Raw genomic sequence first — 17,349 nt, forward strand, 5'->3', positions numbered from 1 at the left:
GATTTATGACATTGCATGGAATTAAATCATTTCAATTGGTAACATTATAACTCAGTTCACCATCCAAAATGGAGTCACAGGGAGGAAATTGTTTAAATAGGTGAAATCAGATCTCTTTAGAATTCCAATTAAATTCATACAACTTATCAATATTCAATAGTTGCTTCATTTTGACAAATGAAGTTGTGGTCAAATTGATGTGAAAGACTTATGAAATACTTTTCTTTTTGCATGGCTTCTTTAACATGAACTAAACCCAGGCTGTATAGTCAAGTTAAGGGCTTTGCCAACCCAATTCAGATTCTAGTTCCAAGGAATTGTGTATAGATAGATAAGTACAAGTGGGTTTTTTTCTTATCAAAACACATTAAAGCAGCAGCTATATGTGCTAATGAAATGCTCTGGTTGAGGTTCCTTTTGTTTTTGGTCAAATAGCGGAAATGGTTTATCATGTACACATGGGATTTATTTTCCATTTCTAGTTCAAACAATAGTTACTTATTCATGTGTAAGAAAATTTTGACTTAAATTGGAAGCTTGTTCTAGGAAGGTTTCTCTTCAGAATAGTTTGTGAACAGGTCAAAACAGTAAGAAGACACAATCTCATCTTATTTGAATCTTGGTTTAATACGTTGATAGGACATTAGCAACGTGGACCACAGGACTTAAGAGGGGAAATTTAAACATTTTAGAATTTTGGACTGCTTGTTCGAATATGAGGTGCTTCAAGCACTGCATCAAAAGTTCCGTAGGAAATTATTGTTCAATTGCTTTATGATTACATCCATAGCTATGCATTACATCAAAAGTAATCCAAAATGGTTTTTATGTTGAATCCATAGCCATGCATTACAATTATTATACAACAATGGGTGCTTTTCATTAAAATAACATTGCGAGTTGGGGATATAACTGTGCAACATAAAAATGAGTGCTTTTCAAGCAAGGGCTTTATAAAGCCTATTGCCCTTCTTGCTTGGATCAAGTCCAATTCATCCATAATTATTTGCACTTACATGCATTCAAATTAGTGCATATTTGGTTGCACTAAAGACATAAGAAGTACCAAATACAAATACAAACTAAGGCCATGGCCAGCAAGCAACCCACTAACAACCAACTAATACATCCAAAGAATTTTTCTTTTTTCACTTTTTTTATCACATAAAAAATCATATTATAAACTCAAATGGATATCTCCATCACCTGCTTTCAATGTTTTGTTTCTTTCTCAGTCCAAACAAAAAAAGTAGGCTAAAAAAAACAGTAATCAAGATGATTTCCTGTAGAAACTTATATACTTGAAAATATTGTAAAATCCCAATTCATGGTTGGGAAAAGTGTAGCTCTTGACTGCTCGGCTGCTCCTGTCCCTGTAAACTAAAAAGTATTTCAACTTGATGATTCTGGATCTCCACAGATCCGAAATACAATAGTGTAGCTTGAGGTTGTACATGTTCCTGTCATCAGTGATTGAAGAGTTAGACCATGTCTTTTTTATGGGAACTTAAACATGAAAATTACAGTAAGTGCTACCCTTTTGCTTAAATATGGCTATCAATAAGTGAATTCTGAATACCCCATAGCAATGACCATTTATAGACCCAACATATGGAGAATTGACTCTACTTCCAATTAAGAGTTAAAAATTAACCTAAAGCAAATTCTAATTGCTTCAAAAGTAAGACAAACCTATAGATAACCCATAGTGGAGCTAAAACAAGGACTTTAACTATAAAATAACCATCAAATGGCTCAAATTGACCAAAACTGGAAATGCTTGAGAAAACTTTGTTCATAACTGGGAGAAAACGGTTTGCTCCATAAATTTTTCTTTTGCTTCCATGTGACATCAGGACTCCAGTATTGTTATTGAGTGGGTCTAAAGACCAAGAGAACTTATTTGTATAGCAATAACTTAATTTTTCTTGGTTATAGGAACATGTACAACAAAAACAGTGTTGTTATTGGAGGTATTTCAAAAGATGTCAGTATGGCTATCAGTAAATGTTCACTTAACTCTATTGATTTCCTACAAAAACAGAATTGTTACTGGATATATTTCATATGATATTAATAACAAAAGTATTGTTTACTAAATCTTTTGCTTAGGTATTGTTTATGGATGGATGGACTTCTCTGGGGACTTCTCAGAGAAATGAAGATTGTTAGTATAATAAATATCATAGCATATATGTGCAACTTGAGATGAAGAATAGTACATAAATATCATATGTATTGGTTTACTACCTCTAAAACGATGTTTTCTCCTACACCTTGAGGTTGGCTTAGGGACCTCATAGCTCTGCTAGACGCTCTCCCACCACTATTTAGTCTTCCCACCTGAAACTAAGTAGAAATATTCAATAAGCATTGAGGAGAAGAAAAAACACTTGACCTACAATTAATGCATCTCAAGTTTGGTAATATTAATAGGACCTGCAAATTATGGGCTTGTTGTTGTGACTGGGCAGATGAACCACTCCCACTTGCCATTCTAGAACTGCTTCCTCTATTCCTTGGTGCTGGCCCTTGACAACCTCTAACATTGTGTACATAAATTTTGCATCTAGAACATTTGGCTCTCCTACACTGGAATAGAGGTTGCCTTGCTAATGGCTCTTCAACCGGTGCCCTTTTTCTAGCAACTCTTGGTCTTCCTGGCTGTCTCTTTAATGGCGGTGCTTCAATGAGATCCCAAGAACTTTCCGGCCAATATTTTTAATCCGGTATAGGGTGAACTGTTGGTGTATAGGCTACCAAATATTTTTCCCTTTTCCAGCATTCATTGAAATAATCTTCAATTCTTTCTCGCCTATGGATCACCATGGTCATTGCATACTTGCAAGAAATACCACTAATGTCCCAAACCCGACAACTATAAGAAGAATGCTGTAAATAAACACTCTCCCAAATTCCATTATATTGCACCTCATACTCCAACTTCCTAGACCTCAAGACTTGGCAATTCCTTCAATTCAACAATTAATGTAAGGTGAGTAAACAAAGAAAAAAAAAAGATTATACAAAAACAATTAGCAACTAATTAAATAATTACCTAGCAAGTCGTCTTTGCTTCTCAACCAACCTAACAACTTTTGGTAAAAGAACATTTGTATCCTTTAATGCTTTATCATGTCTAGATTTAATTTTACTCATCCATTTACGCCGAATGTATTCTAGGAGAGGAACAATAGCTTTGAACTTGGCATCCATAACTCATTTATTAAATGACTCTAACATATTATTTGTCAAATCATCACTTTTTGTACTAGGGTTGAAAGCATGCCGACTCCATGTTTTTGGAGGAATGTCCTTTACCCACTCCCATGTGGATTGGCTTAGGGCCTTCATTTAATAATGCACTAGTGAAATCTTGCACTGTGTGTACCCTTGCAGCCTCCCAGAACACATTTCTTAGTGCAATACCTTTGTGTACTGTTTTAAAATTAGAATACATGTGTCAAACACAGAACCTATGATCTGCATTGGGCATTACATCATGTACAGCATCAACAAGACCCTATTCAATTAGAAAAAAAGTAATTTTTAATAAACACATAATCATATCTTCAACCTCAAAAGAAAAAAAAAAAAAAAAAAAAAAAAAACAAATTAAACCACTTAACCTTTTGTCGGTCTAACATGAAGCACCATCCATGGCCATCATTTGTAATATCAATAGCATCTTCTAGTTGTTGCAAAAACCAAGTCCAACTAAGCCTAGCTTCAACCTCAACAATGGCAATTCCAACCGGAAAAATGCCATTATTGCCATCCAAGCAAACAGCAACAAGCAAAATTCCCCCATATGGCCCCTTCAAGTGACAACCATCCAAACCCACCAATCTCCTACATCCAACCAGTGCTCCTCTTTTCATTGCATCATAGCAAACAAACACTTTTTGAAAAATGGGAGGTGAGTTGGGAGTAGGCCTATCCACACATATTCTAGCAGTACTTCCTAGGTTTTCTTTCAATATTGCTTCACAATAGTTAGGTAGCTTAACCATTCATGCTTTGTGACACCCTTCAACTTGTTTCATTGCCTTTGACATTGCTCTATATACCTTGCTCCTTGGAACTCCTATATCATACTTTTGTCTCAATTCCATAACTATGGACTCTATCTTCCAAGTGGGATTTTGGCGCAACTTTTCTCCAATCTTTTCAGCAATCCAGGTGTTAGTTGCTTGTTTATTACGATATATACGCGAGCAATTATGCTCAGGATTAAGTGACTTAATACAATAGGTGAGACCATCTTGTAGTGGTGAAGCATGTATATGCCATGGGCAGTCTTCCCATGCACATTGAGCTATGACACGAGACTTTTCATTTTTTATATACTTGATTTGAAACCCATTTACAATAATGTGTTCTTTGAGGGCAGCCCTAAATTCTTTTATACTGGGAAAACACATACCAACCTGTAAATTAGGCACTTCAATGTTGAATGATACCTCAAGAGCATGTCTTGCATCATCATCATCTAAATCTATCAGGCTTGCATATTCTGATACAGGTTCATAATCTGATAGACCATTATCATCCTCTATTTGAATCCTAGTATCCTCTTCATTAATATCAACCTCAATAACACCATGACCCCCATCATTATCTTCATCTTCACTAAACTCATAATCAAACATTGCTTCCCTGTGTTCATTATAATCTTCATGTTCATTAGGCATATTTAAGTCAGCGTCTTGAATAACTTCAAGCTCTTCATTATCAACATGGCGTTCAATATGAGATTCCATTTACCTAGAAAGGAGTATGTGAGACAATGACAAAAAAGTGAAAACAAGTAAACTTAAGCAATTAAACACCAAAATATTTATTAGATTGAATTGGACATGGTCCGTCCGTAATAAATTTATATTGGATTGGGTTGGATTAAGCCAATATCTAGTCCATTGATATAAGATAGTAATATAGGTGTCACTGGACTGGGTTTGGGTTGAAACCAATCTAAATTAAAACAAATTTGAATAAATTGGATGGCCCAGACATTGAATTGGACCGGTCCAAAATGGTCCAAAATATTCATTGGATTGGATTGGACCTAGTCAATTTGTAATGGACTCACATTGGACTGGATCGGATTGGACCAAATCCAGTCCAATTGACACCCCTATACCTTCCTATGTTCTATTGCTTGAGGACAGAGTTGCAATAGTTGAGTTTGTACAACTGTAAAAAAAGGAGAAAAAAATCCTCTACAGTTAGCCCCTTAAGGCTGGCTCGGGTATAGCTATTCTTGGCTTCCACCTTCTCTAGCAAAGGAATCTGCAACTTATTTATCTGAGCCTTGATTCGACTGAGGGTGCCTTACCCTCTGCAACTTATTCAAGTAAAGGTTGATCTACTTCATTTATTAGGGTTTTTTACATATATTGTTTGACTTGTGGACTAGCATATCTCTGGTCTTGGATGGGTACAACATTGACATAAGGCTATTGCCAATAAAGGTACATGATCAAACAAGTGGGAGACCAATATTGTTGGGTAAAGTGTGTATACATAGGAACTCGTCTCAGTATTGTTGAGTAAAGTATTTGTACACAGGAAACATTTCTACTAAACAAAAGAAGTGAGAGTTAAATACCCAAATAATAGAAACTCTGGAATGCTGGATGGGGATATCATTGTCCTATAAAAAGGATGGCTGCCGGGAAACTTTTAAACATGGTTGTATTAAATGTCAAATTAACAGCAACAGAGATAACCATCCTGGCTTGCCTTGCTACCTTTATTGTTTAGGACAGCATCAAGAGTGCCATCATTCCCTCTGTTTTTTTTAAGAGAAGTAAAGTATGAAATATATTAACTGAGAAGAAAAATATACAAGTATGGCCCTCTAAACATAGTATTTTATACAAAAAAAACTCCTTTATTCCCTATGTTGTTCAGGCCCAATGTTTAAACAACTGTTGAGATCTCTAGATTTGTAAGTGAAACTTTGCTTATTTTAGCGAAGGAAAACCATTCTATTTACTCTAGTTCAAATTGCACTAATAATCATTTTCATAAATAAATTACACTAATAATTTTGATCCAATATTACTGGAAATACCGGTTCTATCATGCAAACTGTTAGTCATAATGATGGAAAAAGCTTTATCCTTACAGCTTTGCAATGGGCATGCATTTTTTTTATTCAGAATACGTTTGGTTCAAGCTTCTTCTGTTGTCTATTTAAGTTGTTACTTGTCTTGTCAATACAAGTCATCCTTTCAATTAATCATTATACATTTTACATTGTTCATAATGGATATAAGCAGCAGCTTGTATCTAAATTGTTGCTAATCCTTCTGTCTTTCTTTGGGGGTGTTGGGCATATGCAGGTTTGTTTTGCAGTTGATGGAGTTCTTCTGACTTCACTTTCTTGTCAAATCATTTCTTGAGGTATGCTAGTTAGTAGCTTATGATGCAGGGTAACTCTGGAATGCTGAGTAATATAGATGCTGGCCGTGAGATTAATACACAAACAATAGAAACTTAAAAAGCGACAGTGAATTAAAACAAAAGAATAAACTCCAAGAGAATATCGAATCCAATAAAATCCTATGAAACGAAGAGCATAAGTCGTATTAGAAGAACGATTTATTCGAATCCAATATTAGAAGAACGACCATGGAAGAAAACGAAGAGCATAAATCATATTCAACATAATAAAATATTCGAATCCAATAAAAATCTATTTAAAACTGAATAAAATCCTATGAAACACTAACCTTTCAGCCAATGAAGCTTTATCTCAGTGAAGAACACTCGCCAATCAACAAATGGGCTTCAAAACGGAAACAAAAGAAATTTCTCCAGGCAAGAACAGTCGCCGATGAAGAACAATTGTTGGAAAATGGAAACTATTCTCCGGTGAATGGAATATTTCGATCACCGGCACCACTGCAAGTGGTATTAGGTTTTTTTTTTATTTGAAAAATCCCTATAACAAAGTGTAAAAGAGAGATTAGCCGAGTAAGGGCAATTTCGACATTTTAAAATATTTTAATGATGCCCTCACAATTAGTTAGGGGCTATTTTGTAATTTCATGTGATTTCCGTCTTGGTCAGTGACGGAAGGAAGGTTTTTATCAAATTCTAAACATTTAGGGGAGGTTTTTGTATTTTACCCTATTAAAATAAAACCTCGGAGGATTTAATGATTGTTAGGAAAGTTTTTATATTTTAATAAATAAATAAAAAACAATGAAAAAGAATAGTGGGGATTCTCGGAATTCATGACCTATTAGCTGTCTTTGACATGTCGATTTTCTCATGCTAGTTCATGGAAATTGGAGAGAACGCAATGGCACATGCATCTGTATTTAAAAATGACGACAGTGGAGAAGTAATGAAGTAGGAAATTACGTAGGCATTTACAAATTTAAACTATAGGAGCCCGGAAGCCATGAGCATCCTCCCAAAGTAAACGGGACAACTCAGCCAGGAACAAAAATTGGGATGCAAACATAGAATAAGAAATTAAATAAACAATAGAAATATTTTTTAAGAATATAAAAATTAGAGCATAGATCTATTAATGAATTCATATCAAGGTTTTAAAAACAGGATCGGGCAAAGAACTGTTTTCGAGACCGGTTCTAACCTTTCAGTTTGAATAGACGGCCAAATCAGCAGATTACTGATCAAATGACCGGTTCTAACCTTTCAGTTTGATATTAATGAATTAATATCAAGTTTGAATTCCGATCCGACCCAAAAAATAGGATTAGGTTTTCATATTTATCAATCCGAATGTGAAAATGGTCCAATCCGAAAAAATTGAATTGGGTTGGGTCATGGGTCAACCCATTGACTCGATTGTCAAGTTTAATTGAGATTATTTATGCATTGTTATAAGTTTTCATTCTTTAATTTTTTCTATTTAGTCTTTACTTTTTAAATTGTTAAATGTTTAAATTTTTATTTTATATTTAAAATTTTAAGGTTAATTCTTTTAATTTTGACATTTTTCATGTAATTTTTCTTTATTTTTTTAAATTTTAATTATTTTTTGGGATGATCCAAATTGACCCATGGATCAACTCTAACCTGAACATCTAGGATTAGGGTCTAGCATTTGACAACCCAACCCAAAATACATTGACCCAATGCGAACCCAACCCACCCAACCCGATTGCCAGGTCTATTTATAGAGTACAGAAGAAGAGTAAATAGAGAGCCAATTGAAGCCCTTCCGAAAAGAAAAATGTACATCCGTTCAGCTGAACTCAAAAGGAAGTTTATCTTTGTCGAGAGTCCGGAGAATTTGAATGTGAATCGCCTGAAGGAGTCATGGAGTACAACCAAGCGTCCAGAATGGTACAAAGCTGCAATGGAGGGTGACCAAGCTCGCCTCTGTAGTTTTGTAGGTGATAGCACACTTGGACCAGGAGATAGCAGCCTTCTTCTCACTGTAGTCAAATTTGGAAACGAAGATTTAGTGAGGAAAATCATCTTTCTGAATCCAGAATCCCTGCTAAAACAAGATGCAAAAGGCGACACTCCTTTACATGTAGCTGTCAGGCTCTGGCATTGTGGAATAGTTGACATTCTCATCGATTGCCGGAGGGATTCCCCTCCCCCAAGCAGAGATTGAAAGAGAAATTGATGGAAGTAGGAGGCTACTGAGGACGATGAATCATATGAACCATACGGCCTTGCACGAGGCTGTGCGGAGCGGTCAATTTGAGCTCGTGAGATCGCTGATTGGAAAAGACGCTGAATTGGCCACAATCGTAAAGGAGGACGATGAATCCGCGGAATCCCCACTGTGTATGGCTATCCGGAGAAGATTCTTCCAAATCGCAGAGTTTTTGATATCTTCTAACAAGTTTAGTTGGCGCGGCCCCAAGGGTACGACGGCCTTGCACTATGCAGTTCTCCAGAAACAATCAGGTAATCCCCATTCTCTTCTTATTATTATGCCCTTAGACTAGGGGTGGATCCGATCCGAGGCTGGCTTTGTAAGGTTTCTAGACCTATATATTTACATTCAATAAGATTTTAATACGATCAAAATCAATAGCCAAATTCCAAGAGATAAATTGTTCTTTTTCGATTCAGAGCTTGCAAATCGCTTCATCCTTCATTTTTAGGGGACCGGACGTAGTAGGCACAATAAAATAAGCATGTTAAATGAATATTTAATAGATATTTTGATAATTGTCAAAAGTGAGTATTAATCTTTTTCAAGGATAGACGTGGGTATTTTAAAGGACTGGTGTAAAAAAAAATTCAAGTGTTCATTAGCATGTACTTACAACTTCATCCGAACCCCATTTTTAGCAAAAGCAATCAGGTTGAGCTAATGATTGGCCCATCAAACTTTTTTCAGGGACATTCTTGATCCAAATCAATTTGTTGAATCCCAATTTTTAATTTTGACCTGATCCATTAGGTTTTTTTTTCTGAGACAATCCAATTTGTTTGGATTGGATTTTTAGGTTTGAGCTCAAATTGGAATGAGGTATGTGTTTTATTTTTTAGGGTCAGATTGGACAATACCTATCAGCCCAGCCCAAACTTAAATATTTGATTTGAGATGGACAATACTTCCTCTAAGTGCATTATAGAAAATTTCACCTGCTATCCATTCTCCCTCATCTCTTACACACCCCCCAAGACAATTCTTGACTCCAACACTGCCCAAAACCCTAGCTACACCCCAACCTAAGTGAAAGGGGGACTTGATCCCAGGTCTCCACTCTAGAGACTTTACTACAAGCCAATAGAAAGGTATGTCCATGGTAAGTAAAAGAAAATTAAAGACTTCAACTATTGTATATTACATTAAATCAAAATTTTAGCCAATCACATTATATAAATATTATGGTCTATTAACATTTTATCGGTTCATGTTTCACAAGATGTATTTTTACATTTTACGAAGTCATTTATCATTAAAACTTTAATAAGGTCAATTTCAACTTACTTTATCACTAGTTCAATTTTTTTTGCTTCATAGTGCAATTCGTGCACCATAGACTTTGCCAAAATTAAATGACGAATATATGAAAAACATCTTAGTGGCTGTTTGGTAATTCTAAGTGCCTATTAGTGAGGGCTTTTATAGAATGGTTTTTAGCTTTGCAAGGCAGGTCCCACATGATGAGCTTTGTTTTGTCAAAATTTGGTAAAGTTAGAATACACTTATAATAAATTTCTCGTGAAGCTAATTTCAATAACTTCTTTAATGCGGCTTACTCAATGCATCTCAATCAAAGCTGAAGTCCTACGGAACGAGCTCTAAGTAGATCTTTTGACGGCCTACCAATTCAAAATACATGATGAGCTTTGGTTCGGGGTTAAAATTAAAATAAGATTTTGGTTTGATAAAATCAAAATGTTCACATAATATTAATGACATAACGGCATTTCTCTAGAAAACAGCCAAAATACCAAACATATACAATAAGGGTTATTGGGCCGAAGCTCACCCATGAAGAGAAAGTGGATAAAAGAAGACAGTCCTATTACCAACCAATAACCAAGTAGGCTATTGGATTGACATTTTTTTTTTTAAACTTCCTAATAAAATATAAATTTTTCCTAAGGCCGCAATGGATAGGATTTAATCCTATTCAAATTCAAAACTAGTTCGTCTAATCAGATTGATTCGGATATTACAATGTTGAATACTTCTTTTTAGTATTAAAATTCTTTAAAATTAAATAGTATTTTGAATTTAGATAAAGCTATTTCTTATAGTATATCTTTTTTGTTTTATATTTCATTTTTTTCATTTTGTAAATTTATGTTAATTTTATTAAAGTTTACTGATATTCTAATCAAATTGGATATCCGAATATGCAAACAAATTAAATTCAAATATATGTTTTATGTATCCATCGGATCTTGCATCAAGATCTATTGGATTTTTATTATATCACATCAGATATACCCCCTATCCAAATTTGATCTGATTGATTTGCATTTCAAAATTTTCTCTATAGACTCAGTTTGGAAGGAGTACAAATGTAATTATCTAGAGTAAAAAATCTTGTATTTTGTATTATTTTACTTGTATCTGTATTGTACAAATTTGCAAGGAGTACAAATACAAATATGCACATTACAAATACATACAAAATAATACAAAATGTAAGGTTTTGCACTCTGCATATATATTTGTATCTGTCTTCCTTCCAAACTAAGCCTAACAATGAATTCCTAATTACCATGGGATTGACTTTGATATTTAAAAGATATGATATCTAAAAAATTTTTGACCAATTTACTGGTATCATAAATGTGGTAGCCAATTAGGTGTTATTTATCAAAATTCATGGGTGGGTATTGATTGGTCAAAACTCTTCTTGTACCATGTCTTTCTTGCATCATAGATTTTCCCTTTTTCTTTTTGTTTGATATCAAGTTGAGGCAAAATTTTAAGTGCCCGTTTGGAGGGTTATAGTTTTCAGGCAATGGCCTTTGGTGTTGCAAGGTGGGCCTTACATGGAAAGCCTAAAATCTATGTTTGGTGAAAAACTTGGAAAACCAAAATCTACTTTAAAGTTAATAAATCTATTTTCTAGTTAGTAGCTTCTTCAAAGTGGCTTAGACAATGTAGCCCAATCAAAGATAAGCCCGACCAAACAAGAGAGCTTTTGTGCAACAACTAGGAATGTCTAAGGGGTGGGGATCATATTCCTTGTCCCCAACCCATTTTTAGAGATAAATCTGTCTCCGATTCTGATTCCCACCGGGGATAAAAATTGTCCTCCATCCCCAATCCATGACGGAGGTAGATTCCCCACGGGGACCTGAATCACCAAAATTTGTTAATTAACATAAGTTTTTAAAATTAAATTTACTTAAAATGAAATAAAATTTTAAAATATAAATAATATTTTAAATATATTTTGATATACATTTGAAATAATCCCCATCCCCAACCCCATTGGGTCAAGGAGGTTGGGTACCTGGTAGTGTGATAGATATCTTCAAGCATGAGGGACTGTTGTAAGGAAAAAAGAAAAAAGCTTAGGGGGCTGTGGAAAATTCCCGATCAGTACCTGTACTTGGCTCGAGTGACAATTTGGTCCCCAAACTTTAAAATGTAACAATCTAGTACTTGAACTTTCAAAATGTGACAATCCAATACCTGTTGTTCACCATTCTGTTAATCAGTCGTTAAGTGATATTTGAAAAGTCAAAAATGCCCTTCGAATGTCATCTAACTCTCTTTATCAACCATCCTAATGTTGACAAAAAAATGAACAGTCCCAAATCCTAGCATCTTTTATTCAAAAAAGCTAGTGATTGTTTAGAAGAATCTAGAATTTGGGGCTACTCATTTTATTGTCAATGTTTGGATGGTTGATAAAGAGAATTAGATAGCATTCTTAGGCTATTTTTGACTTTTCAAATGTCATTTAACAGCTGATTAATGGACTGGTTAACGACAACGATAGGTACTGGATTATCATGTTTTCAAGGTTCAGGTACTGAATTGTAGCATTTTAAAATTTGGGAGACCAAATTGTCGCTCAAGCCAAATTACAAGTACTGATCAGGAATTTTCCCTTTTTCTTTCTTTCCCTGCTAATTATAGTAGAAAGGTCATAAAGGTCTTGCCGAACTACTATAATTAGTAATTGAAAGGTCATAAGGCACGAAATGAGCACAAGGTGTACTTATGGTCACTCGTTTAAACTTTTTTAAAAACCAAAACTACCTTTTTTTCAAAGAATTTTTAGCATTTTTTTTTTCAATTTTCATTTATTACTAGTTTTATTGAGACTAATTGCATGTTGTATTTGTTGCAACTCCAGGTCTTCATAGAAGCCTTTTGGTCTTTTGTTTCAAGTCCCATTTTATAAAGATTCTCAGATAGGCATTTTGATAACTTTTTTCTGTTATTCAATTTAACGGAGAGGGAGTCTTTGTTGGAATCTAAAAATTCAGGGGGATAATTATCACTACTCGTAAGGTATATAGGATAGTAATTTATAATTCACCCAAAAGTCCTTCCTTACTTTTACGAAGAAAATTAATTATTTTTGTAACATATAGTGATGATATGAGTTCAAATGTTCTCTAGACTAAATACTAGGGACTTCTTCCTCCATTAAAAGTCCCTATTTGTTAGTTGACAAAGCTCGAGATGCTACAACGGTTGGAATAAAAACTATATGCTCTTTCCATGATTCTGCAATATTTAGAATTTTATTTTATTGTAAAATTTGTTTTGGCTCATCTTTTAATTAAATTCTTTTTTATGGTTAAATCTATGATGGGAGGAAGAAATGGTATGGGAAGAGTTTTGACCAAGCAATACCCATCCATGAATTTTGATAAAAAAAGTGATCAGCTTTAATTGCAACGTCGTTCATTTTGTGTCAGTTTATCTTCATTATTGTTTCGTCATTTTAGGTTTTTCCCATTTGGCCAATGGCAGGGATAATACAAATGCTATTGGAACGAAGGCCAGCAATGGCTCGTGAGGTCGACGCGGAGAAATGCACTCCACTCCATATTGCTGCTTGCATTGGTTACCATAAAGAAGCTCGACTGTTGATGGAATTTGATGGTTCATGCGCTGATGTCCGCAACAAGGACCATATGCTGGCTCTTCATATTGCAGCTCACCAAGGCCACATCAACGTAATAAAAGTGCTTACAGAATATCGTCCAGATTTATGTAACTCTTGCGATGATAGAGGCTGGAATGCTCTACATTTTGCTGCAAAATATGGAATGGTTGAAGTGGCTCAGTACATTGTCAATTCGCCAGTGTTCATGGGCCTTGCTGACAAGACAAATAACCAAAGAAAGTTGCCTTTTCATCTAGCACAAGGGAATATGGTAATGAGGTCTATACTGCTCTTACCAGAACAGTCTGTGCGCTTTTGGTGTTTTTCATCAAAGGTAAGTGCTCTAACCTGGCCGATATTTAAGGGTCTGTTTGGTGTTCGCAGTCGGAATCGAAATTGGAATGGTCCATTCTCATAATCTGTTTGGTTCAAACAAGAATGGGAATGGAAATTAAAATCAGCAGAAATGGAATTTCTTTCTCAAGGAAAGGGTAGGGAATGGCCATTCCCTCAAATAGAGGGAATGCCATTCCAGCAGGAATGAGAATGGAATTCTAATTCCACCCAACCAAACAATTAGAATCAGAATAGCCCATTCCAATCCCGATTTTGAACCCCTATTCCCGCAAATCAAACGGGGCCTAAGTGTATCATGTATGGCTTTTGGTCACCAATAGGCTATTGATTTTGCTGGTTTGGTACTTTTGTCATGGTATCTACATTGTATTTATGATAATATATATATATATAAGATTGTCCACGTCACCTTTGTTATCCTTTCTCCCTTGTTATAAAAGCAAGGTACCCACTTTGAAAGAATTTACATAGCATTGTGCCTGGATCTAACCATCTTTCTCAGAAGCAAAATTCCTGTACACATGGCATCCGGTCCACATGCGGAATATTCTCAGTACGCAGCTGGATGCCTGTGCTTTTTAAGTATGTATAGAGCTTTTGCTTTTAAGAGATCTCATGGCATGTGTGCAAACAAAAATAGGACAAAAAGTAAAATGAGATGGAAAAGACAAGTTTTAAAATTTTGACCTACTTTTTTTAAAATGTTTTAACTTATATAATATGATGTTATATTTTGATTTAATTTTTATGACCTATGAGTCTATGACCCATATAGAGACCAGGTCTCCGTTAATGCACAAACACCTAACATTGATGTGGCATCGTGAATTTTCCTCATTCTACATTAAAGTGTGGTGATTCAAACAAACGATTTCCCTCATGTATGTCATGCAGATAATTGCCTTGTATTTAAATCCAGGTAGATCCTATCCAATGCTATAACCCGATTGCAACCAACTTAATGAAAATGTGGTTTCTACACTCTAGTCACTGAATTTGCATTTATCTAGCCAAGTCATTTATCAAAGTTTATATACTGAAATGATTAAATTAAGAAAACTGTGCAGATATACTATTTTATCGTTCCAATGTTTCTCTTGTATATTTTGTTTTCCACTATTCTTCATTAATATTAATAGTTGTTTATCACAGGGAAGAAAACGGAAAAAATATGAAAACTTAAAAGGAATTGGGAGGTATGTAGCACTTATGGAACATGAACCTAAGGAGGAAACAGAACCTAACGAGAACAATATTAATTCAGACCCATGGAAAGAAAGAAGCAGCATCCATTTGTTGGTATCCACAATCATCACGACGGTCGCCTTTGCAGCTGGTATAACCATCCCTGGTGGGTACATAAATGATGGCACAGACCAAGGAATGCCAACTTTGTCGCGGAAAGCAGCCTTCAAGATATTTATGGTAGCTAACTCTTTGGCTTTCAGTTTATCTATTTCCTCGATGAGAATTCACTTCAAAGGTTCAATGCAGAAACACTACGGCAATAAAGTTATTCGATTGCTCAATGCCATACCATACATTCGATATTCCATGGTGGCATTGGTAGTAGCATTTGTTTCAGGCACATATGCTATATTGGCCAATTCTTCTGGGCTTGCCATTGCAGTTTGCATAATCTGCTCTTTCATCTGTACTTTTGGTTCTAGTGTTTATAGGGTACCAAAGTGGGAAGTAAAGAAATTAAAAGCATAGTTCTTTTTTTTTTTCTCGTAAAGTTGGGAATAAAGATGGACGTACAGAGACTGGGAAGTCTCTTCACCCAGTCGTGGGCCTGGGGGCTTCTTGCCTTCTTCACCCATCAAAGCAAGAAAGCCACAGAGTTGGGACCGTGACCATCCTGGGAAGAAACTTGGAAGTCGAAATTCAATCAAGGTTATAGAGAAGTTAACTGATGTGTCGATCACTCAGGCTATGTTTGGGTTGAAACAGAAATTTGAGGAAAATTTCTTAACAAAATTTGTGAAATTCCTGAAGATTTTTTAACTTCAACTTTCTTTTTCTTCCTTATTTTCTGTGAAACCAAAATCATCCTTGTCAAATATGTTAATCACTCAACCCGAACGCAGAAAGATCTATCATAGTTGTAAATTGTGAATGGTTCTGTCAAATACCATGAATGAACGGTGAGATTCTCCGAAATTCCTAACCCAATTAGCCCTGGACACATCTCATCTGACATGTGTAGAGTTTCAGTATTGTTTTACCTATAAATAGATATTTGGCTTACAGAAGAATGGTAAATAGAGCCAATAACTGAAGCACTTCCGAAATGGATTTCTACTACCGTTGCAAAGAAAGCAAACAAATGGAAATCCACGGGAATATGGATATTGAAGAACTCGTAACAGGGAGACACGTGGATGTGACTCGACATAAGTGATAATTCGGCATAACCAGTCCGGCATGTGGAAGTGACTTGGCACGAGTGACAGCTTAGCATGATCAGTTCTCTACAGAGTAACCTCGGGTTTGAACCGAGACTTCGAGCTAAGACCACCTCAGCACTAGGTTGCGACCAAGGAAGCGCCGAATCCAAGCAAAGGGACCACCTCGGAGACAGACCTACCTCGGGCAAGATCACCTTGGCATTCAGTCACCTCGGGATTCGGATCTGAACGAGCCTAAAGAACGCAAGCTCAGATAGCTTGCTACCAGTTAGCTCACTACCAGGCAGCTCGGTATTTCGTGGGGAGCTCGCTACCTAAACGGGTCATTCCACCTGGCAACCCTGAGGATTGTACTTCCATATCCCATGACTTGTGGGACCGTACCTTACAATGGTTGTATTAATTCACCCACTCCCTGGTTCAGTCGCACTGCAAAGAGACGTTACACCCAACTAACATGATAACGGATCATGCCAAACCTGTCAGAGCACCAGTATATAAAGACCTCAACCCCCCCCCCCCCCCAAGGGCCAAGGTAATGCGTAACCACTGCTTTTTAGCTCTCTCATTCTCTTACAATCTTATTTTCTAGCTCTCAACCAAGTGCTAACTTAAGCATCGGAGTGGCCCCGCCGGGTGAACCACCCCGAGCTCTCTAATTCTCTTCGCACAGGTCACTCAAGCCCGTCGTTAGCTAGGAGCCAAGTCATTTCCAGCTAGGAGCGGTCGGATTGCACTTCATCAATTGGCACCATCTATGGGAAGCGCTTCAAAAAGCCTTCTTTGCTAAGCATCCATTAGTGTTAATGGCATCTTCTAGCAACGTCGGGCAGAACAACGAGATGAATACCTCCGGGGGGCAACCTCAGGCCCCCACTATACATATCGGTCAGTTCACCGTGCCGCTCAATGCATTTGGGGTCCCCTCGTTGAATCTACCCCAAGCCCCTGAGCCAGTGAACGCCCCGCTCCCTCTTGTGATGGGTGTTGCCTTCACTGAACCCTCCGTGGTTCATCCTGCGGTTGGACAAAAC

General features: G+C 36.2%; 2 protein-coding genes across 6 annotated transcripts; one reads left to right on the forward strand and one right to left on the reverse strand.

Moving 5' to 3' along the window:
* Positions 1-995: 995 nt before the first annotated feature.
* Positions 996-6,942, reverse strand: LOC104593595 (uncharacterized). Of its 5 annotated transcripts, none has more exons than XR_734601.3 (4): positions 6,741-6,942; positions 2,440-2,971; positions 2,251-2,343; positions 996-1,460 (listed from the first exon to the last, which is right to left on the reverse strand). XR_734601.3 is itself a non-coding variant. In XM_010253514.3 (3 exons), exons 2-3 carry the CDS (start codon positions 4,761-4,763, stop codon positions 1,326-1,328), a joined length of 468 nt encoding a protein of 155 aa, XP_010251816.1. In that variant the 5' UTR covers positions 4,764-4,767; positions 6,741-6,942; the 3' UTR covers positions 996-1,325. The 5 variants fall into 5 exon arrangements, 1 of the variants encoding a protein (XP_010251816.1); XR_016078437.1 differs by having other exon boundaries at positions 2,251-2,349; XR_016078436.1 differs by lacking the exon at positions 6,741-6,942 and adding an exon at positions 3,059-4,424.
* A 1,257-nt stretch (positions 6,943-8,199) lies between these two features.
* LOC104593594 (uncharacterized) lies at positions 8,200-16,100 on the forward strand. Its single transcript, XM_010253513.3, has 3 exons — positions 8,200-8,907; positions 13,412-13,881; positions 15,057-16,100. The coding sequence occupies exons 1-3, from the start codon at positions 8,646-8,648 to the stop codon at positions 15,618-15,620; spliced, it is 1,296 nt and encodes a 431-aa protein (XP_010251815.1). The 5' UTR covers positions 8,200-8,645; the 3' UTR covers positions 15,621-16,100.
* Positions 16,101-17,349: the final 1,249 nt, after the last annotated feature.

The sequence above is a fragment of the Nelumbo nucifera genome, chromosome 7 (assembly GCF_055504915.1).
Source record: "Nelumbo nucifera cultivar China Antique chromosome 7, China Antique-T2T, whole genome shotgun sequence".
NCBI classification, from domain to species: domain Eukaryota; kingdom Viridiplantae; phylum Streptophyta; class Magnoliopsida; order Proteales; family Nelumbonaceae; genus Nelumbo; species Nelumbo nucifera.

What these genes read in the sequence shown, in the direction of transcription:
- LOC104593595 (XM_010253514.3), bottom strand. Translation starts at nt 4,763, where the DNA reads ATGGAATCTCATATTGAACGCCATGTTGATAATGAAGAGCTTGAAGTT. An exon ending in TTGAAGTGCCTAATTTACAG is followed by an intron (nt 1,461 to 4,430) that starts GTTGGTATGTGT and finishes CACTGATGACAG; the next exon opens with GAACATGTACAACCTCAAGC.
- LOC104593594 (XM_010253513.3), top strand. Translation starts at nt 8,646, where the DNA reads ATGAATCATATGAACCATACGGCCTTGCACGAGGCTGTGCGGAGCGGT. An exon ending in AGTTCTCCAGAAACAATCAG is followed by an intron (nt 8,908 to 13,411) that starts GTAATCCCCATT and finishes GGCCAATGGCAG; the next exon opens with GGATAATACAAATGCTATTG. An exon ending in TTTGGTGTTTTTCATCAAAG is followed by an intron (nt 13,882 to 15,056) that starts GTAAGTGCTCTA and finishes TGTTTATCACAG; the next exon opens with GGAAGAAAACGGAAAAAATA.